Source organism: Vipera ursinii (assembly GCF_947247035.1).
Source record: "Vipera ursinii genome assembly, chromosome: 1".
Classification (NCBI taxonomy): domain Eukaryota; kingdom Metazoa; phylum Chordata; class Lepidosauria; order Squamata; family Viperidae; genus Vipera; species Vipera ursinii.
Genome location: NC_139512.1, coordinates 74,132,865 through 74,157,056, shown reverse-complemented (window position 1 = coordinate 74,157,056; position 24,192 = coordinate 74,132,865). Strand labels below are relative to the sequence as shown.

At 40.9% G+C, this 24,192-nt stretch overlaps 1 protein-coding gene across 1 annotated transcript; it reads left to right on the top strand.

Moving 5' to 3' along the window:
* Positions 1 to 23,133, top strand: LOC310637708 (transmembrane protein 178B-like; the record flags this gene model as incomplete). The annotated part of the gene is made up of 4 exons (XM_083358209.1): positions 1 to 394; positions 18,886 to 18,999; positions 21,845 to 21,982; positions 22,889 to 23,133. The coding sequence occupies 4 exons, from the start codon at positions 1 to 3 to the stop codon at positions 23,131 to 23,133; spliced, it is 891 nt and encodes a 296-aa protein (XP_083214335.1).
* Between the last annotated feature and the right edge of the window lie 1,059 nt (positions 23,134 to 24,192).

Here is a 24,192-nt window from a genome sequence, read left to right as displayed (position 1 = left end):
ATGGCGGCCGCGGCTCAGGCGCTGAGCTGCTCGGGGCTGCTGCTGGCCGCCGCCGCCCTGGCCCTGCTGACCGTGGCCATCGGTACCGACTCCTGGTATGAGACCGACGCACGGGGACACCGGCAGCGCTGCCGGGACTTTGGCCACAAGCGCAACGCCAACAGCAACGACCCGCCGGGTTCCATGTCAGCGCCCAGCCCGCATCTTCCACTCCGCGCCCGGCAGCCGCGGGCCCTGGTGGCCGGCCAGATTCCGCCATCGGCTCGGCTCCCGGTTGCTGCGGCTGCCTTGGAATCGCAGTGCGGCCGCCGCTTCAACTCTACCGTCTCCGGCTTGTGGCGGCGCTGTCACCGCGCAGGCTTCGAACCCGAGAGCGAGGAGCTTATCCGGAAAGGTGCGGAGGGCAGGTTAGGCAGGCTGAGAGCTCGGGGCTCGGGCGCCTTTCCCTTCGAGCTACCCTTTAAGGCGCTCCGGGAATGTCGCTGGCCAGGGTGCTGAACCGCTGTGGGAGATGCCTCCAAGTGTCGCTCGTTAGCTTAGCTGTTGAGCTCGCTTGTGATGTGATAACGATCCCCAGCCCTTTATTTGGAGGGTCCCCTCTTGATCCCTCCTCTCGGGGGATTATCCTCGGAATATCAGCTTTCCGAGGTCCTGAAGCCTTTTCTTTCGTCAGATGGGGGCTAAGAAGGCTCAGGAAGAGCTGAGCCATAGAACGGACTCTTCACAAGTAATAGGATTCATAAAATGGGTCTACTTCCTTTGCCCCGGGTTTCTAGTGTTCAGACTCTGTAGATTTTTCTGTTGCTATGTGCATGCATACCCCTAGCCACCTATTTTTTATTTTTTTATTTTTATTTTATTTCCGTTTATATCCCGCCCTTCTCCGAAGACTCAGGGTGGCTTACAAGCTTAGCAGTAGCCTATAGAGTTGCCATGACCATGAAAATAATTACAGTACAAATTCTGTGCAAATTCTTGTGACTTCAGATGAATCCACTGATTGTGGATAAGATTGGCAAGGTTTTCGGTGATTGCAGCATTTGGGGGAAGCACTGCTGGTGCTGGATGTATATATGATAAGCTGATTTGATTTTTCATATTTGATTTTTTTTTCATATGAACACATCCTTTACCAAACGTCTTCCATCTGCTTAGAATTAGGTGTCCTTATTTGATTCAGTATATCCTTGGAAACATTACCCTTCTATTAAATCAAAACCAAAGTCTTCTATCATCATGTTCAACAAATGTACTTATTACTGCATAAACATTATGGAATACAATCCATCTGATCAGATCCCTACAATATAGTCCTGGGTCATGTCTATGTGATTTGGAGGGGAAGAGAGAAACTAAAATGTGGAGTCAGAGAGAAATGAAATACAGGAGTTGCAGAAAATGATAATTGCTTATTGATAGGAACCGTTCAGAAAACAATTGCTGAGTCTGGCATGCAAACATCCTGGCATTGGAGAGTTCCCTTCGTTTAATCAATTTTAATTAATTCTATCTCAGATATTTTATAATGAAATAAATCTTTGTTACTCTTTTGTTGCAGAATTACTATTTTGAGATCAGTCACAGATTGTTTCCCTCATGTTTTTAAAATAGTGACATGTCTGATATCAGATTTCTATCCATTTATTCCTCTGTCCAGGCATTGGCCACTTTGTCCAATATAGTTAAGATAGGGGCATGTGGTGTTCTGTATGTAAGAGGTTAGTTAGCCTATGCATGTCTCTAGACTCATGCATATAGGAATATGACAATTTATAGAAAATTAATTTGCCTGACTAGGTGGGGATATTCTTTCTGCACAGTAAACAGTGAGATGAGATTATTCAAAGAATTCTATCTGCTCTTCGGGTGTTAAACATTAGAGCATCAGATCCAAACCCTAAGCAGTTGCTGTATTATATAGTATATCAAAAAAGTAGCTTTTGATCTGGGAGAGACTCCAAGGGGTATGGCTAATGATATTGTGACATCACTGACCCAGCTAGGATGATTTTTTTATACCTGTTTTCTGTGCTTCTCAGCGCTTGAAAGAGTTTTAAGGGGCTACATGATTCATAAGCTTTTGCAAACCTGTATGGCAGCCACTTTGCTCAGTAATCTTCCCCACCCCCTCAGAATGGAAAACTAACCCAAACTAGGAAAAGTTTGAGAGATTTTAGGGATGCAGTGGGTGCCTTACATCTTCATTCCTAAACATCTGAAAATACAAGTTTTCCAAAAATTGAAAAAAAGAGTAAAAAATTGTATCAATTGTATGCCAATCTTGGGGATTGGGAATTAGGGGTATTGTGTTGCAGTGGTTCCCCTCCTTCCTCTGGGGCTGGATCCAATTGATGTTAATGGGGGAAAGATCTAACCCTAGACCTGTACTTTGCTAAGGTCTCCATGCTCTCTCCGCTCTTAGTTAACATCTACCTGAAACTATTGGGTGACATGATCAATCAGCATGGGTTTAAATATTGTCAAATGTTATGCTAATTAATGATATATTTCTACCTAGGTCAATCAAACGGTGCAATAAAGGGCTTTACCCAATATCTGGCGGCTGTGGAAGTCTGGATGGGGAGGAATAGGTTTTAGACTTAATCTAATAGTAAAACCAAATCACTTATTTTTAATATATTTGCTTGTTAATTATGCAAATTTATATGCCCCTCCCCTGTCTCTTCCATCAGCCAAAGCAAAGATCCTCAGCTGGAATCTATTATTATCCTTGCCTTATGGCCTGATGGAAGAAACAAATATTTAGGCCTTACAAAGATTCAACACAGTCAAGCCACCTAGAACTTCAGGGCACAGGCTGTTCTATAGGGCAGACACAGCAACAAGACAACACGCTTCCTAGATCCCATGAAAGGACACTGTTCTGCAGAGAAGACCTGGAGCATGCCCCATCCTACTGGATCTGGTAGAAACTGCTAGACACAGGGAGGACCCCTGTTTTATGTTCCAGGGAAGATTGAGGGAGTGCAAACCTAATTAGATTTAATTATGGAAACTCTCCATGTCTAGGGCACCCCAAAACCCAAAGCCATTCAGTCTTCCTGGAGTTCAGATGAAGCCTATTTCTCCCACCAAACTCTTCCAGTCTCCAGATACTTTGGGCAGCCCAGGAAAGAGATGTATAATCAAATATTATCAGTACACTGATGATACCTAATGTGCTGATGCATGATCTAACTCAGCAGTTTGATGTAGATGTTACACAGAAGTGGAGACAGAACTGAGCCATGGGCTACTTCACAGATCAGAGGCCTAGGACTGCACCTCTTCATCCACCAACACTGGTTGAAACCAACCTCAGAAAAAGGAAGAGAACTGCTGAAGGACAATGACCTCCATTACCAACTTCCTGGGGGCCAGAACAGAGACACAATCCCTTGCTTTGCACAAGCATGACTAATATTACCTTGGTGCTATATTCTGGCCTGAATCTACACTGAATGATGTCCAGATAATCCATTTCCTTGGTATAGTGAGCTTTTCAACTTTACAACAACTTTCCTGAAAAAGGAAGGTTGGAAATGGGATGAAAATTGTCCAGAATTGTTAGATTCAGTGATGAGCTTTTGAGGAGAGGGGAAACTGCAGCTTCCTTCAAAGCAGGCAGCACTGTTCATTTCCACAAGGGAGGGACCACTACCAACTAGACCCAGTGATGTGTTTTTTCAGCTTTAGACAACCTGAAAGGACATGAGGTGGCATGCAGGTGGCAGGGCTCAGTTTTCTAGGACCCTGTCCTATACCTCAGAATCATATAGATGTTAAACAGTAGTAATGAGTATGTGGAGCCCCAAGCCTGCCTCCAAACATGGTCTCTTTGGGCTAGATTGCTCCCAATCTGCGAACATGACTGTAATCAGTCACAAAGAAAGGAGGAGAATCACCAAAACACTGTGCTTCCTATTTTCATACTCCATAGCTGGTCCAGGAGGATACCATGATCAATGGTACTAAAAGTCACTGAAAGGTCAAAGAGAGCTGTCTGAGAGAATGGGTTCACCAGAGGTTATCAATGTGTGATCTTTATACTATGCATTGGCCTGAGCTGAAGGGGTCTAGATAATAGATTTGCTCAAGAAGCCTCAGAAGCTGTAGTCTGACTATCTTCTCAACAACCTTATCCAAAAAGGAAAGATTGGAAATTGGATCCATCAATGACTTCTTGAAGAGAGGGTGCATCACCATGTCATTCAAGGAAAGCACAACTGCCCCCTCTCTCAAAAATATTTTACACTACATAGATCCAACAATGTATCATGTCCCCAGAGGCTTTAACTAACCCAAAGGCTGTGGATCTATTTAAACAAATGACTGGATTTACAGCCTCAAGCATCCAGTCCATTTTCTCAGAAGTCATAGGACACAATAAGAGTGGGAAAATAACTGCTTTATTAATTCAATGAAATTTTAATGACGGGTCTTACACATGCTCAGTTGGATTTACTGTTTGTCATTCTCCAGTAGTGCTTTAGAAATCTATCATCTTCTAATATTCCCAAAGAAAACTAAATATTCCTACAGAAGACCACATCATAACTCCCAGAGCTGGGAATACTATTACAACTTTAATTTTTAATGGGATAACACTCCTCCAGAATGTCAGTATGCAATTTGGGAAACCTGTTAGATTCTGTTATCTTGTTTGAAAAGCAAATCTACCTTATGCACCAAGCTGTCTTGTGTACAGATTCCACTCTTTCCTAGTTTAGGAGACTCTACTGAGGGTTGCTCATGCCTTTGTCACTTTTCATTTCTACTATTGTAATACTTGTACATAATGCTGCCCTTAAATATTATCTAGAAGTTACATTTTGTGCATATCTAGAATGAAGCTTCTAGATAGTTGTGTGTGTGTGTGTGTGTGTGTGTGTGTTAACTAATTAATTAACTCTGGTATACCCATATGGTATATCCACCACTTTGTCAAGTATTGTGGCTCTCATAGGCTAATATGTGCAATTCAAGGTACTGGTTACTGTCTATAAAATCTGTCATACCACAGGTTGGACTACCACCTATCCCTGATGACTTATCTTATAAAATCTGATTGGGTAGACATACTATGTGTCCTTTCTATGAAGGAATGCCACGTGATGGAACCCACAAGGCACTGCTTCTCTGTTGAGGCACCTTCCCTTTGGAATAGCACACTCTCCAAGATTCAGATGCTTCCAATTTTGTTGGCCTTCTGTAAAGCCCTGAAAATATGCCTTTCCATTGGGCATTGTGCCAGGGTGTTGGGTGAGTCCATTCTGCAATGGTTTAGGATTATGAATATGTTTGTGGTTTGGCCTTCATTGTATTCTATTTGTGGTTTACGCCTTTTATTGTTTTACTGTTGTGAATTATTTTTTGCTTTAGGGGCCAATTGCAAGTTGAGTGGCTATATAAAAGTCACATAAGTAATTAAATAAATGGATGGCCTGCCCACTTTCAGACCCACCTGGGGGCCAATGAAGGGGTTCTTGAGTTGCATGGTCTAGCTATAAGAAGTAATCCCAATTATGATAGTGGGCACCATTATTGAATCTTAAATCCAGATACAGCTGTAGGCCTTTTCCAGAGGATTAAGTAGTGGAGGCTTAAACAGAGCATTTTTGATGTACCGTCTGGCATTTGTTACTAAGTGATTTGGTTCTGACTGTTAAATAGTAATGGATGTATCTCCCAGCCTACTTTCTTCTTTTAATTTTTGAATTTTAATGTTTTTGCTATCCAATCTTACTAAAAAAAAGAACATTTTTCCCCTCAACCCCATTATTCTTGACAGGCCCCCAACCGCCTTTTTATAAAGCACAGCTATTACCTTGTGTTACTCAAAGGAGATAACGGTTATCTTCATTTTTCTACATCACTGACTCAGGAGCCAAAGGCCGAGACTGTTGAGCTTCTTATGATAATCACTGAATAACACAGTTTTTCCAAAGGATATCCTTCAGATGAAACAGTTGTGGAAATTGCAAAAATAATGGATTGGTTATGATAAATAGAACAATGTGTTATTCTGATATAAACAGTATCAGAAATTTCACTTTCTGGAAAGTGCAGCATCTACAACTTACAGATAATGAGAATGAATAATTCTTCTGCTTCCTAAAATATATGTCTTGCTCTTCAGCATTACCACAAGTAGTCCTTGGCTTACGAGCTCAGTTGGGACTATAACTTCCATCTCTAAGTGATGCAGTTGAGAAGGGAGTCATGCCTGATTTTACTACCCTTTTTGCTACTGTCATTAAGCAAATCTGGCCTCCTCCATTGACTCTGCTTGTTGGAAGAGCCCTGGGGACATCACCAGTGGTGTTCCCATGACCCTGTTATGCTGCAACTATTGTAAATGCATGCCAGTTGCTATAAGCCCCAATTCTGATCATAAAATCACAGGGAAGCTACAATGATTATAAGCCAGGAACCATTGTAAGTCATATGCATGTGTTGTCATGACCTCAAATAGTTGTTAAAGGAATGGTCATAAGTATGTATAATATGTCATGGTTCCGATAAATGAGACAGTTCAAACAAAATGCAGGCATTATCTGAAAAGTCTTAATAATGAAACGAAACATCGGCACTCATGGAGGGATGCCAGAATCTGAAATCTCCTCCCCCCAAACCCATTGTAACACACACAATCCCTGCCCTTATCTACATGTCATAAATCACATTATCCAATTAGTTTTACATATGGAGTTTCACTTCCCATTCTGTACCTGGTATCTTCTCAAAACATCCGGCTGACATTTCCCCCCAAAGCAAAGCAATTAAAGTAACAGGCTGTCTCTTATACTGTCAGTGCAAAAATATGTCAATGTTTGCAGCATTGACATAATAGCTAAAAACTCATTAGAAATAGAAATAAGTTAGACAACAATTATAGACAGAGCACATGCATGGCCGCATATGTACTGCACGATTGGTTACAACTATTGGTTTGGTTACAATAATACTGAAAAAAGTGACTTATGATCATTTTTCACACTTACAACTGTTGCAGCATCCCCAGGGTCATGTGATTAAAATTCAGATGCTTGGTAATTAGCATGCATTTATGATGGTCACAGTGTCCCGGGGTCATGTGATCACCTTTTGCGACCTTCTGACAAGCAAAGTCAATGGAGAAGCCAGATTCACCTAACGTGTTACTAACTTAACGATTGCAGTGATTCACTTAACAACTGTGGCAAGAAAGTCCGTAAAATGAGGTAAAATTCACTTAACAGCCATCTTTCTTAGCAATGGAAATTTTGGGCTCAGAGGTAAGCATAAGTCGAGGACTACCTGTACATGGCCTTTTGTTCTTTACACCTCTTGTCTCTTTTTTCTTTTAAGATCCAATTGATTCCATTCAACCACAATTTTTGAAGTTCCCCTTCTTTCAACTTTCTACAGAAGTAAACTTTCATCAACTTGCTCTTATTTTTATTCACTTGTGTATAACTCACAATTGTTCTCTGCTTTTTTTTTCCTGTGAAGCACAACTACTTCCCTCATTTGCTAAGCGTTCCATTTATTCCCATTTATCCTTTACCTCATATATGATTATATGATTCTTCTCATCTTCAGAAATCACCCTTCTACTCGATACCAATGAAAAATATGTTTTCTCTAAATCAACAGTCATATACTACTTGATGAGCTCCTGGAAAGCAAAACATGGATCTCGGTAAAGCTATAAAATCTTGTATAAAGCCAAATTGCATTTACCAATTTTTCCTTGTTGTTATGTTTTATAGACCTTTGATTAGAATTCTACCAAAAACTTTCCATGGCACATTTAACAAATTGATTCATCTATAGCTTTTGCATTGGGTTTTGTTACTTTTTGCTTTGCTACTTTGTGGATCAACAGCCGCATTGTCAGGCACCTGTGTAGCCTTCATGCACAGACATTTGTTGTTGTTGTTGTTAGCTGCGAAGTCGTGTCCGACCCATCGCGACCCCATGGACAACGTTCCTCCAGGCCTTCCTGTAAGCGTAACATACCACAGTTGTAGGAATTGGGTATATTTAGTCTAGTGAAAAGAAGTAGAGGTGACATGATAGCAATGTCCCAATATCTAAATGGCTGCCACAAAGAAGGGGGTGGGGGTGTCAAGCTATTCTCCAAAGCACCTGAAGGCAGGACAAGAAGCAATGGGTGGAAACTAATCAAGGGGAGAATTAGAACTAAGGAGAAATTTCCTGACAGTTAGAACAATTAATCAGTGGAACAACCTGCCTCTAGAAGTTGTAAGTGTGCCACCACTGGAAGTTATTAAGAAGAGACTGGACATCCATTTGTCTGAAATGATATAGGGCAGTGATGGCAAATCTTTTGGAGACCAAGTGCCCTAAAACTGCCCCACCCACCAGCCCACCCCCACCCTCGACCCACCCACCTGCCCTGCCCCTGCCCCCCACTCCACTCCCTGCCCCACCCCACCCCGGCCTCAGCCTGCCCATCCGCCTGCAGGGCCATCCACCACCTCCACCTCCCACTGCAGCAGATTGCCCAGGCAGTCCTGCAGTGCTATAGTGCCCTCTGGCCACGTGCCCTCTGGCCACACCCCACAGCATCATCTGCGTGCGATGGGGCCTGAGGGCAGAGTCTTGTCCCCGCTGCCTGGCTGCCATGTCCTTGGCTGGGCTGCTCTGCGTGGGCCACGCCTGGTGGTGACTCTTCTCCAGGGGGGCTGCTGGTGAGGAGGGGGCCACGGGAGGAAGAAGGGCTGGGGCAACGGCGTGCATGCCCACAGAGAGGGCTTTGAGTGCTACCTCTGGCATGCGTGCCATAGGCTCGCCACCACTAGTATAGGCTTTCCTGCTTGAGCAGGGGATTGGACTAGAGGACCTCCAAGGTCCCTCCCAACTCTATTGTTTTGTTATTCTGTTATTTCTGCATTTGAACAGTTCTCCTGTTATATCTTCTGCTCCTAAAGCTCTACCAGTTTTCAACGTTCTACAGCATTTAGGACTTTGCTTGCCTTATTTTTTTTTCTTGGACACTAACAGTGATCATATTTATTTCAATTGTTTGGAATTCTCATTCAAATCTCTAAAATACTTCATCTAGCATTTCTTCCCTTCAATTTCATTCCACATCAGTTTTCTTAAATCATTCATTCTGATGGCAACATTTTCTTTCACCTTTTTCATCTATTTCCAAAACATTTCCCCCCCCATAAAAATCATTCTTAAACAATAAACTATATGGCACACATAAAAATCTGAAGAAACCTGGAAGAAAACTGTCTGAGGTGCTTTGGGAATAATTCACAATGGATTAGAGTGCAAAAGTATTGCTGGTTGAAACTACTTGAAAAGTCCTCCAATCCAGCATTGCCTATTGCTTTGCTGGCAGAGTAATTCATGCCACTGGGCTGCCTGTGGAACACTCAGCCACTAGTGCCTTTCCACTGGAGTGGAAGAGGAAATTGAGATATGCTGGGACCAATGCTGGTGAAGGTGTCATTTTCTCTGGGTTTGTTGTAAAACACTCTGTCCTATTCAGTGCTTTTTTTGTAAAAGAAAAAGGTGCCGGAACTCACACATGTCATACAACCCGCCTTGCCTACCTACAAGGTTCCATCCAAAAAAGGTGCCGGAACTCCGTTCTGAGCGTTCTATAACAACAACAAAAAAGCCCTGGTCCTATTACATTAAAGTAGGCAGGGGGGGGGGGCAAAGTGCTTTTATTATGGCATCTACGAAAGAACAGAACTAAGTATGATTACGTTTTACCATAGAATTTCCTGCAGGCTCTAGTTTGGTAAGCTCCTCCATAGATACCAATAGCACTTAGACTTACAGTATATACAGGTTTACAGTGCTTTACAGCAGTTAACAGAGTCAGCATATTGCCCCCAACATTCTGGGACCTCATTTTACCAACCTTGGAAGGATGGAAGGCTGAGTCAACCTTGAACAGGTCAAGATCGAAGTCCTGGCACTGATCTGAATTAGCCCGCAATACCACATTCTAACCACTGGGCCAGCACGGATGATTGTAAACAATTCCAGTTCCAGTAAACATCAATTATATTTGTAAAGAAGCCATATATTATTTTCCTTTTCTGAGGTATGTGCCTTCAGGTCCTTTTTTTTTTTATTCCTGGCACCTGCCTGGACAAAACCTTGCAGATTTAATGGTACAATTTCAGAAATGGTTTAAGGGTTTAATGGTTTAAGGCTGGTCTGACTTTGGGCCTTTGGGCCTAAGGTGGGACTAGAACGCGCCTGGCCTCTCCTTTGCTTCCCCTTAAATTTGAAACACTCTCTCTCTCTCTCTCTCTCTCTCTCTCTCTCTCTCTCTCACACACACACACACACACACACACACACCACACACACACACACACACACACACACACACACACACACACACACCCTGTCTCCCAAAATGCATCTCTAGAATCCTTTCTCAAAATTCATCCCTTTAGATCTTTCTGTCTGGAAACAAATACAAGATACCAGCATTTGATAGAATATTGTGTATTCCACATATTACTCCTGCCTCCATTTTCCCTTTCCTGTTCCTGCCTGCTTGTTTTTTTTTCCGGTTGTTTGTGCTTGGGAAAGGGATTTGTCAAACACTGCCTTTGTTAAGCCCTCTGGCGCTAACTAATGTTGAGATTCTCCTGTTCCTACCTTTGTAGTGAAAGTAAAGCTGCAGTATTCTGTTTACAGAATCTATTACAAAACCATCAGCTGCTCTCCTGCATTTAATCCTCGCACATACAGTATGTATCTACTGCCTTTGTTAAGTTTCCATGCTGATTTTATCCACTGAAAGGCAATTCATTTATTTTATTAATTGATTTTCCCCAGCGTAATATTTTCTTCTTACTGATATGCCCTCCTCCCTTCTAGCTAAAAGCTTTCTGTGTCCACCAATGATCTCAGGGAATTTAAAACCAATTCTTTTGGTCTCCCTCTCTCTCCATTGTGACTCTGCCAAAGCTAATGCACATATTAAATAATAAAGCTAAAATCTGATATCACATTAGGTGTGTATAAGCCCATTAAATCCAGCATTTTAAACTTAACTGTTTTGGATTGTGACTTCCATTTTGTGAAATAGATTTTGGAGGCTGCCAACCTACGAGGGTAACATGCCTTCAGATTCACATCACTTTAGCCATTGCGGTTTTGGGGCAGGAGAAGAACGTATGGATCCATGTCCACAGCAAGTATAGTAGGGTCCTGACCTCACAATTTGTATCTGGTCTCTTGGCTATGGTTTTTTTCTTCTTTTCCTTGCCTAATCTTAGCACAGACCACAATATATCACTCACCTTAGGCATATAGGAAGCAGTTTCCTGAGTGACATATAATAAACCAACTTCTGCTGGCTTGTTGTTGTTAGTTACAAAGTCATGTCCGACCCATCGCGACCCTATGGACAGCGTTCCTCCAGGCCTTCCTGTCCTCTACCATCTTCTGGAGTCCATTTAAGCTCACGTGAGCTCTGCTGGCTAAAGGCACATTTTTAAAAGACAGTGGTAAGCTTCACTCTTCGGTTAGAACTCAAAAGAGTTAATTTTTAAATTAAAATTTACTGTTATTGAATTTTAGTTGGCAGCAAGGGAGCACAATCTAAAGTCCCAGAACTGAAGATAGTTCCTTGGGTGCAACTCCCAGCACCCTATGGTAGTTATTACTACTTTGTACTTTTTAACAGAATCCTGTTGGATTGGAATAGCATAGAGGTCCCAGTAAACAAATGAATGAATTAAAACAGGACAGGAGGGGTAAATCATGAAACATATGGGAAGAATACAGATAGTTCTCAGCTTACAACCTTTTGTTTAGTGATGATTCAAAGTTACAACAGCACTGCAAAATTGACATGCATCATGTTTCATGCTTATGACCGTTGCAGCGTCCCCATGGCCACAAGTCCCGGGGTCATGTGATCACCATTTGTAACCTCGCAACAAGCAAAATCAGTGGGGAAGCCAGATTTACTTAACAACTATACGATTCAACTGCAGTGATTCACTTAACAAAGGTGGCAGAAAAATGTCATAAAATGAGGTGTGACTCATGAACATCTGCCTTCCTTAGCAATGGAAATGGGCTCGATTGTGGTTGCAGTTTGAGGAGTAGCCCTTTTTATTCAACTTAACTGCATTTAAATTTTATCATTAGTCAGTTTTAGTCTTTCTTTTTTTTTTCTTACATAGAGAGTACTCGGCCCTGCCACTTGCCATTCAAATTCTAAGTGTGATCCTTGGGTCAAAAAGGTCAGATTTCTTTGACAGGTATCAATTCGATAAAGACAGATTTAATGTTAAAAAGGCAGGCTAAGGGAAGACAAATGGCCAAGGGAAGAAGAACATGAGTCTGGGTAAGAATTAATAATTTCCACATTCCAAGGGTTCATTTAAATGAAGTGACATCCCTTCACACTGAGCTGGACATTACTGTGGGTATCGGCCTGATAAAGAAATTGACAGACATGTGCTATTTATAATGTATGATATACATTGAGCTAGGATGGTTTTCAGTTGAGTAGACTGGATTTGCTTTCCTGATACTACAAAACAATAGGTTTGGTGGACAGCATTGATTAATCCACGTCTTGTTGTGATAAGATAATGCAGTTGTGAAGTATCCTCTCAGTGCTCTGGGAATATTATATTTATTTTTAGTTCCACGTTCCTATGGGTAATTATCTTACTGAGCATTGAAAAACCACAGACAGAGCTATCTCATATGTGCTACTATTATTTTAGCATCAGCATTTCTGCTATAATCACAGATCTAGAATTTAATTCATAAGGTACTGATTCCCAGCTTTTATTTTACACATATCACGGTGTCCATCACTGGAAGATTTATTAAGGTAAAGGTTTTCCTCTCTCTAATCATTTTGGGGCAGTGATCATTTCTGTTGCTTAGCTGAGGGAGCCAGTGTTGTCCAAACACACTACTGTGGTTGTGTGGCCAGCATGACTACATGTATTACCTTTCCCCCAAAGTGGTACCTATTTATCTACTTGCACGCTTTCAAACTGCTATGTGGGCAGGAGCTGGGGCAAGTACCAGGACTCACCGTGTCATGTAGCACTTGGGTCCAGCTGACAGGCTCAGCATTTTTAACCACGGAGCCATCAAGCCCCCACTGTAAGGTTTAAGGCCTATCATATAAATTTGATACATAATAAATGTACCTCAAGAGTCAATATTGCAGATAACACCTGTTTTCTCCAATATCCCCAGTAGCATCTGCAGATTGTCCCCAGTTAAACAATAAAAGAAATACTTATTTTTTAAAAAAATATAAAATAGCAGAAACAATGGCAATTTGCTAAGCTTCATGATATATTGGTGGATCCACCTAAAATCCCTCAAACTTTTGAATAAGAAAACGCCCAAGATTTTGATAATTTTTGATACTTATTTTTATTTTGACATTTGCAATAGGGACCATCAGAGCACCAATGGTCCTTGGATCAACAATAGGAAATCATGATGATGTTGCTGTTGTTGTTGTTGATGATAATAATAATAATAATAATAATAATAATAATAATAATAATAATAAAGATGATGATGATGATGTTGGAAGGGACCTTGGAGGTCATCTAGTCCAACCCCCTGCTCAGGCAGGAAAACCTATACCATTTCAGACAAATGGCTGGCCAGTCTCTTCTTAAAAACTTCCAGTGTTGGAGCATTCACCACCTCTAGAGGCAGGTTGTTCCACTGGTTAATTGTTCTAACTGTCAGGAAATTTCCCCTTAGTTCTAGGTTGCTTCTCTCTTTGGTTAGTTTCCATCCGTTGCTTCTTGTGCTGCCTTCAGGAGATTTTAAAGGAAAAACTGTCCTCAGAACAAGATGATGTCCTGAATATGTCACATCTGAGGGCAAATTACTCCATTACATCTCTGTACCAGAAGCACTGCAGACACTTGAAAAACTCAATAGAGAATGACTCCAATTCAGGACCAAATATGCGGGGAAGAAAAAATATACAGTATATTTATGTTTTGAAGTCCTGGATCCTCTGATTTTGTTGAAGTCAATCAAAAAGATCACCAGAGCAGAGAATTATTTTCCTTTGAAACACAAAATGTGCTTCTGCTTTTATCCAGAACTTGTAATTTGAAAGATAGAGAGACAGGCTGTCAAAAGAATTATTACTTCTTTCTGCACAGATGGGGAAGGAACAAATTATAACATTGTACCTAACAATAGCAGGAACCAGGCTAATCTCTCTATAATACACAAGCACCATGTCATGTTTAGCTACCGGTTGAAATTCAGACTAGGAGAACTGCAAAGAAGTTTCAGAAAGATAACTAAAATGAAGAAATTATAGACCTTGGTTAAATAGCAGATGGGCACCCTCAGGCAGATGAAGGAGATAAAGGAAGGGCATGACATCTAAAGTTATAGAATAACTGTTCTAAAGTTATTATTCTATTTATCACACAAATGCTGTGACTTAAATCCGTGAGTCAAATGGCAAGATGCAAAAATGCAAGTGGCCTTAGTATGATGATGTCAGCACACGCCTGTGACACCACTTTGGCAGAGCTGAGGACCCACAACAGAGGCTGCTGAAGTGGCATTTTAAAAGAAATCAAATATCAGTAGACAATCTTCAACAAACTATGTAGGAGTCTTAAGTTACAAGAAAATAACCAAAAAAGGAAGGAGAAACATGGTAGGAAGGACCCTAATGTAAACAATTGGATGATTTCAAAAACTGAGAACATGTCATTTTCTTTTTACAAGCAGAGTCTGGGCAGCTACCAATCCTGGATGCTTTAATTTGGATCCCTGCACTGAAAAACTCAATAGCACAAAGGCCTTTTCTAAAATTGTGACTCGATTCCAGCCTGATGAGATTGAGGCTTATGGCTATGTGATGGGGCTGCATTACATGTGCATAGAAAGGTCTTACTACCATTTTGATGCTGAAGTATATCTATATACTACTAAAACTCTTGCGTCTATAACCTTTAACTGGCAGAAGTGCTGCATCATAGGGCAGAACTTTGTCAGCAAAGGCAACTTAAGTGGGCTAACTTACAGAATGCATCCAAAATCTGAGACCCATGGTCCCAATGGAACTGAAATTTGGCAAGTTTTATAAAACGTTTTATGACATAAAAAATTACCATTAATTACCATTCGTGACACGATACAAAATTTCATAAAACATTTCCTGTGGTCAACTGCTGATGTTTGACTGTGCTATACCGTTTGTCTTGAGCTACTTTCAGGGCAGATGCATCTCTTAATATCTCCCTGAATTTTGAAGAACTTTTACAGTACTTTAGAAGTTCTGCCATTGTTAAAAGCACTGAAAAATCTAGTAAAGAAATATCTCTGAAACAATTTAACAAATCATGAATTATCTAGTTTAATAAAAATGCATTATCATCACCATCGCCACCACCACATCCAAAATTTAATCATATTTGGAAAGGCCACTTATTCACATCTGAAATATCCATTTTCTGTCATAATTTCCCTTTGTAAAAAGCCAGCAAAGATGAATTTTTATACCTTTAAACAAAGAGGCAATGCAATTATGCCTTTTACTGATTTTCATTGTTCTCTTACAACTGAGAAAAAGCAATACTGCTTGCCTAATGTTCATTAAACAGATTTTTTTTTTAGGTTTGCAAAGACTACATTAGATTGGACATCTCCTGATTCAAATAAGTTAGAATCATACTTTGGAACAAGGCAAGAGTGTTGGGGGCCATCGTTCTAGGACCAAACTAGGAGTCAGGTTGTTTCTGGTTCAGAGTTTTATTGTAACTGAAACAAGTGATGACAAATCAATCAGAAATAATGCTGGGAAGACAAATATAAGGAATTAATTCATGCCAGAACTTTAGAATGCCTGAATCCTCTTTGACTTACCAAAGCCAGTAAAATCTGTGCTAAAAGGAAATCTGGATTGTGTAATGTACTGAAATTACACGATTAACAATAGAGTCATGCGTTGCCAATTCTGTGGTTTGGCTTCCTAATGATTATCTAGTGCAAAATAACTTATAAAAGGCCATTTGTGGGCAGATTTAATAGAAGACCTTTGTGAGTCACATAGTATACAATACAGTTCCATTCAAAAGTGCCCAAGAGTGAAATCACAATATTAATTCAAAAGCTTCTTGAATTCTGCTCTTTTCTTCTAAAGCAGACATCATTTTTGCTCTCAATGTATTCACAACTGACAACCTAGCTCACTGCATATCAGTAGTTCCAGGATAGGATAGGATAGGATAGGATAGGATAGGATAGGATAGGATAGGATAGGATAGGATAGGATAGGATAGGATAGGATAGGATAGGATAGGATGGAACGGAGTGAACGGAACGGAACGGAACAGAACAGAACAGAATAGAATAGAATACTTTATTAGCCAGGTGTGATTAGACATAGAAGAACTTTGCCTCCGATGCATAAGTTCTCAGTGTACATACAAGCAACAAGTGATAAATCATGATCATAATCATCATAAAGCACATTATGGGAGATAGCAGCACAATAGCAACATCAACTTAGTATACAGGTAGCCCTCAACTTTCAACCTTTCGTTTAGGAACTGTTAAGTTACAACAGCATGGAAAAAAAGTGACTTACAACCCATCCTTACATTTACACTTATGACCTTTGTAGCATTCCCATGTTCAATTGGTCAAAATTCAGGCACCTGGCACCTGGCATGGTATTTAGGATGGTTGCAGCATCCTGGGGTCATAGGATTGCCATTTGTGACCTTCCCAGCCAGCTCCTTACAAGGAAATTCAATGGGTGAGGCCAGATTTGCTTAACATTAGCATGATTCACTTAACAACTGCAGTGATTCACTTAATAAGCAAGGCAAAAAGGTCATGATTCACATAACAACTGCCTTAGTATGTAACAGAAATGTCAGTCCCAACTGTGGTCATTAAAAAAAATGGTGTTGTTTGTTCTGTATAGTATCACAAACTTCTAAAACACTGTGGCTTGATTATAACTAATGAAACAGAATATTATGGCTTATTTAAGAAACTAAAATTAGCTTGATTCCTTCTCCAATAGCTGCTGTAGGGTGAAAGTTTTCTTCCTCTTACCCACGATCTGTTGTGTTTGCTGCCAGAACTGGGTTTTTGGACAGCCCTGCCCCTTGGATTTGATGGGGGCACATAAGAAAGACCCAAGACGACTTTTGCACAGCTGCAGACCCATCCAGGAAGGGGAATCTTGAAGATTGCAACTCCTTGTGAGGGAGTAGCTGAAAAGTCAAGGGCCCTTTTTTTTTTACACCTCTTCCAAACAGCAGATGTATTCGTAAGCAAGCCAGGACTTTTAACTTTCATTTTCTGAACTTTTGCTTTTTATTTTTAAAATGTTAATTGACCGGTTGAATGCTGATTTGTTTCGACCCCTGCTGGATTCTTTCTGTTTTCCTTTTTCGTTTTCCTTCTTTGATTTATTTGATTGTTCTCATTCATTTCTGCCTTCCATATGGAAACACGCAGGGGACTTTGGGTTTGTACTTTATTAACTTGCAAAGTCATTTTGGATCAAATGTCCAGGAAATATTTTCCGTATCTTTTTCGTTGCCTCCCTGCTCCCTCCCTGCTTTGAGCCAACAACAGATCAGATTGCAGAGAGAAGGAGGAGGCTCACACTCAAGGGAGAAAACAGATTCTGGCTAACAGGGATGCAATCCTTGGCTGACTTTTTTTTCAAAAGAGTTTAATGAACTTATAAACTTTGCACAAAACATTTTTTTAAAAACAGACATTACATTTTTTAAGCCTACAAGAAGAATTTGTTTTTAAAACAGCAGATTCCTTGGGAAGAAATACAGATGTGGAAATAACACAGATGGTGGAAAACATTGAGAAGAAGAAATGTGATTTCCCAGCAATAAACTGTCCAGGAAGAAATATAGACTCAGAAATTATAGAGCCTGGGCATCAAGAAGAAATTAGAGAGCCAACTCCACACACCTCCCAGAAGTGTAACACTGTACTTTTATATAATAGCAAAGAACTGTCTGGGTTGACAAGTGGCAAATGGTTTTTCGTGGCAAATGGGGTTTGATGAAGATTGGGAAACGGATTTAATACATCTAATTGAGGAATGATTTTATCTGGAATTTTAGGGGAAGATAGATTGGCTTTGGGGACTGGACCTATTGTATTCAGTTAATCAGCAATTGATAAGAAATAGTATAAAGAAACAGCCTTGGATATTTGATCCAAAACCAATTAAGGTTAATATTTGGGATGATTAGGGATTGAAGTGTTGGTAAATTTTCTACTAGTTGATTACAATAACAGCTTGTTAACAGAGGGTTTTGGAATTTCAACTTTGTCTTTCTCCTATTACTGCTCACAATTTTTATTATTTTCATGTTCTTACATAATACGTTCATTATTATTGTTCTTTCTGTTAACTACTTGGTCATTAATATAGTTTATCAATGACAGGCTAACAATTTGTAAGTAGATTTAATAGTTTAACAGTTTAAAATTCTTTTGGCCTGTTTCGCAAGGAGTGAGAAACCAAAATTGTTATACGATACCAATCAGCATTCAGTTAAGGAAGATGCTATGTGTACATGTGTTTTTTTTAAGAGACTTTTTTTGGTTAATATCCTTTTTGTTGCAGTTATAAATATTTTGGTATTTTGTATTTTAATCTTTTTTCAATAAATTAAAAAAAATTGCAAAAAATTCCCCCTAAAATTAAAACAAATAGCGGTTTAGCATGGGGTGTGTGTGAATCTAATCAGTAATTTCTTAATTCAGTTTCTCGGCTACAGTAGAAGTTTAATCTGATTTAAGGACAGTAAAGGGAAAGCAGTGTTACAAATGTCATTGTTCAGAATCCCCAATTGCATACTGAATTTGTCTTTGCAGGAGTCATTCAGCGATGCACAGCTGTGAAATATCACTACACATCATCTTCTCTGCCACGCAACTTGCCTATTAATGTTACCAATACCATCCGCCAGGATGAATGGCATGCTCTTCGTAAGTGTCCCAAGCACATCCTTGTATGTGCATTATCAGAACCAAATGGCTATTTGGGTGAATCATCTTCAGGTCTCACCTAGAACTTTCTGTTCTCTCTCTCTCTGTCTCTCTTTCCCCCCCACTCTCTCTCTCTCTCTCTCTCTCTCTCTCTCTCTCTCTCTCTCTCTCTCTCTCTGTATTTGCATGCTTTGTTTCTGTAGACAATGATAGACATGAACATTAGCATCTCAATGAGAGAGATATTCTTGTACTAGATGTATTAGTTTTCCATATGTGCCAAAAGCTAATATATGTGTCAAAAACAAGCACATTTCATGTTTGCTCAAGGATGGACCGCTGGATTGTTTACATATTTCACATTTGAATACCTCAGCCAGAAGTAGGAAAATATAAGTGGAACAAGTTGCTTGCATGGGAATAGTTTGGATTCTTTCAGAAGCAAGGAACTAAATCAGCCATTTACCATCTTTCTTTCCAGATTTTTCCCCCCAGAATTTCCAATTATTCAGTTGAAGAGGACTGAAATAAATATATGGTACTCTTTGAGGGCTGAAAATGTACATGTTTACATCTAAAATGACCAGAAAGCAAAACCTCAAAAGGATGGTTGTAGGGAATTACAGTTCTTAATCATCTAATGGAAGCAGAGAAAAGAGCATCAGCAACAATTGATTATCTAGATCAAGCGAATCTACCTGCTCTACAGTTACCGTGTTTCCCTGAAAATAAGACCTATCTCGAAAATAAGACCTAGCTTGATTTTTTATGTGTGTTCCTAATATAAGCCCTACCCCCAAAATAAGCCCTAGTTAAGACCCCACCCACTCTGGGGTAAAAAGCTAGGACTAGGGTGGGGGGGATGGCTCCGCATGCCCCACACCCATACCTCAGGGCACCCACAGCCAGGCCTCCCATGCCCCATCACCTGCCTTCACTTGCAGTGCACCAGCAGCAGCAGCCCCATCCAACTGCTGGCCCATTTCTTCTGCGGCTGCTTGTTGCTGCTCACACGCATCGCTCCTGGCCTCCATTTCACTGGCAGAGGCCTTCAAGAAAGGCCTCTGCAGTCCAGAATGGAGCTCCAGGTTGACACATGCGTTGCCCCCCCAGGCTCCCTTTCACTGGCAGAGGACTTCAGGAAAGGCCTCTGCCAGTGAAACGGAGGCTGGGGGTAAGGCACGCTCGCAAGCGGCACCAACCAGCCACAGAAGAAGTGGGCTGGCAGTGGCCATGTGGACTCCTGCTGGATAGGGTTGTGGGTGCCGCCACCGCAAGGTGACACAGTGGGGGAAAAAAGACATCCCCTCTTTTGCCGGAAAAATAAAATAAGACCAGGTCTTATTTTCAGGGAAACATGGTATCTCTCCTCAGAAGGCTCTGAATAGTTAAAGCAAGGAAAAGGAAATTCTGGCACATATTTCATTCTGGACTGAAAGATGCAGGAAGAATCTTGCATGTTTTTCTTCAAGTGTTCCTGACTTTCAAGCCAGCTATAAATGCTTATTATATAATGTTCAAGAGCTTATTTCTCTGGGATCATCATTTTGAGTTAGTTTATACCTTATACCAGGAAGGAAACCTGAGGATGAATCATGATTTCGTGTAGCTCTGCCAAAACATTTTGGCAGCCTAAAGCCCTAAAACCACCTGAGTAGTTTCCTGCTATTTTATGGTCAGAAATCTGTAGAAATTGTTAGGTAAACTCTAAAATAGCCTTGACCCATGTGGTGAAAAAGGAAATCCTCCTTCTCCCAAGGAAAGAAACCAGTATTCTGATCCTATCCAACTGTGTGACACAACTTTATTAGTTGCCACACCTGCCTCTCAAAAATTTAAAAAAAGCCCAAAAGTAAAGTTCTGTCCTGACTAAGCAATCCATTTTTTAAATATATTTTTTGCCAAGGAAGCAATGGAGATATGATCAGAAAATCACTAGAACTCTAAGTTCAGTGGAAGGATCGTCTACCTTAATTCAGAGGAAAGTATTACTCCAACTTGTTGCTCTCCAGTGCAAATGCAAATCCTTTATGGTGGTTGAAATCCAATATATCTGGAGAGCATAAGATTGGAGAAACCTTAGCTAGCAATGCCCCCATGTCTTCACTGCCACAATCTCGATCCATTTTATTAGGCCACTCCCATTATTCCTCTCCCATTTGCCTGGTCTGTTTACCTTCTTGAATCCTTATGAGCTCTTGTCAAGAGACAATCAGATTGAGGCAGTGGCAGCATTACATCATAACTTAGTGTCCTCTGAGACTATGGCAGTATTACATCGTAACATAATGTCTTCTGTGACAAATCATAGACGATCCCATATTCACAGCCTGGTTGCTCTGTATTGCACCGCGCTGCATTACAGAACAGCCTGACTGCTTGAACACTCAAGGAAATTGCCTATTCGTAGAGTCATAGATGATCCCAGAAAAGAGAACAACACTAACCAACAGAATGTTTTCAGTGGGGCAGATTTACAGAGTTAATCCCTCCCTCTTTGCAAGATAATGATTCAGTTAAGAAAGAGACCTTATACTTTTAGGAACTACTAAGGCTTTGCTTGGCTCGCTTTCTTCATTGCTTTAGACAGTTCTCAAAATTCACAAATATCCTGCCCTAATGTGAACCCATGTTGCAGATCTGTAAAGCAGCCTTTTCTACACTTAATCTTGCCTATTTGTGCTGGACTTAGAATGCTAATCGGCTCTTGCAAGCTAGAAACCCTAGTCCACATCAGTCCTTTGAAAAAGTTGCCCTAAAGTTGTCCACGTGACTCTCTGTGCGTTTTCTTCCTCTATTGTTCTTCTTCTTCTTCCTTCCATGCACCAACAATGTCTCCTCTCAGACCTGCGGAGAATGACAGCCGGCTTCATTGGTATGGCGGTGTCCATAATCCTCTTTGGATGGATCATCGGCATGCTGGGTTGCTGTCAACAACATGAGCTCATGCAATATGTAGCCGGACTGCTCTTCCTTATGGGAGGTAATTTTTTTAAAAAATATTATTATTGTTCAAAAAATATTTGGATATAATCCTGGCATTTGTATTATGTATTATATGCAATAAATCCATGCTTTAACAGAGGAATTGAGTGCATAGACAAAAAAGAACATAAGAGAGTAAAACCACAAAGACTGTGTGTTTCCCTTCTCTATTACTAGCATTTGGATTGTTAGATAATACAGAGGTTAGTGGCTTTTTATGAAAATTGCTACTTATAGGGTTGTATAGAAGCAGTGCAGTTCTATCATATGCTCAGTCTTTTTCCTGGAAAGTTTTGCAGTAATCCCCAGAACCATTCTCTAAAATCTGAATATTACAGTGCTTTTATTGAGTGCATTGCGGTGCAGTTTTTGCGTGGCCAGTTTAACATGCAGTCTGACTTTAAAGGGACAACAGTTGATAGAAGAGTTCAGACAAGCAGGGTGTCTACAGAATATGGTCCCAAAAGTCAATGGTGGCCACAACAGTGTGACTGAGGCTCCACCTTTTATTTATATGTCTGCTGCATGTGCAGCACACACAAAAAACCGGCGAGATTCCACTGTACCATCACAGCCATTTTGACTTTTGGGACTATACCCTGTGGATCTCCTTGCAGATAAGTATTCAAAATGTAAAGATCAAAGAATCCCAAACAGCAGTAAAAAACACCCAGTCAGTCAAGACAGCTGCACGCCAAGGAAGAGACAGGAATCAAAGAGTAATGAGCCTGAGGAAAAATCAGGAATCTTGCCTGTACAAGAAAGTTATTTCATTCCTGTATTTTTGTGCGCTGCTGACAAAGATAAAAACGGGCAGCTTCACATGCCTGATTCTGCCTTTGGCAGGAAAGACACTACACATTGCTCTTGGTTTTTTTTCTCTCTCTCTTCTCCTCCTTTTCAGGGACATGCTGCATCATTTCCCTTTGCACGTGTGTGGCAGGGATAAATTTTGAGCTGTCTCGCTACCCTCGATACGTTTACGGATTGCCAGAGGACATCAGCCATGGCTATGGCTGGTCCATGTTCTGCGCTTGGGGCGGCCTGGGACTGACGCTGCTGGCCGGATTCTTATGCACCCTTGCTCCCTCTCTCAATACCCCTCGGACTGTTGTACAGAAACCCAGACAGGAAAACGGAGCTGTGTGATGTGAATACCAGAGTGTCTTATTAGCCCACCGCCCGTTACCAGAACACAGTGTGGACATTTGAGATCTGCAAACCAGGTTGGAACTAAGGGGTTCTATTGCTCTGGCAAAGGCGTGGAGGAATGCCAGCCCGTGATTCTTCTGGTCTGCCTGTTTCTGATTCACATCAACTGTCTGGGTTAATTCTTATTCCTGTTTTTTCTAAGAGGCAGTTTTCTGTTAAATAGGCTTGTGGTGCTATAAGACCTGTTGATCGTTTAAACGGCATCAGCTTTTTCTAAGGAGCAGAAGCCAATGTGAATTGTTTGATGCCAAGGAGTTTTATTTCCAAGAACTGGAAGGTCAATTATAAGGGAAAGCCAAGGAAAAATACACCCAGTCTCAGAATTGATTCTCTTTTGAGCAGAGACCCAATGCTGGAATTGGCCCATTACCCTGCAGCAAACCTTGGTTTAGATGAAGGCTTTAAACATTCAGAGAGGGAAATATTCTCAGTCCAGGCTGTTCACTATCTGTATCTTGTTAGTTCTGGAAGTCAATTATGCACTAGGTACTTTGGAGTAAAGTGCGTATTAAATTTCAGATGCTTGAAGAATATTTCCACAAGGGGGCAAGTTGCAATGATGTAATCACCCAAACCGACCAGTTCAGGGTTGCACAAATCTGATGTGGTTCTTTGCTCCCTTGCAACAAATCTTTTGCTGATTCAGTAGGAGCCCTATGTTCATTTGCAAGGGGAAAAAAATCACAGGCCAAGTGAGCAAGGGAGACACGCCCACTCTTCAAATCATGTAGCTTCTCTAAAAGGCAACCTGAGATTTCTGGTCCACTTTCAATCCTTCCAGAATACAGAAGAAACTTTGTTTTGGAAAAGGAGCACAGACCCTAAAAATCTGTCATTCTCTTTTAACACATAAAGAGGCATAACTCACAAGAGGGGTCCAGAGTGTACAGATGATTAACAAGCTGAGCCTAACTCAGGAACATCAACAATGGTGCTGAAGGGAAGCCCTGGTCTTTCCTCATTGTACTTCTTTATCGCCTCCCCCAAAGACTGCAC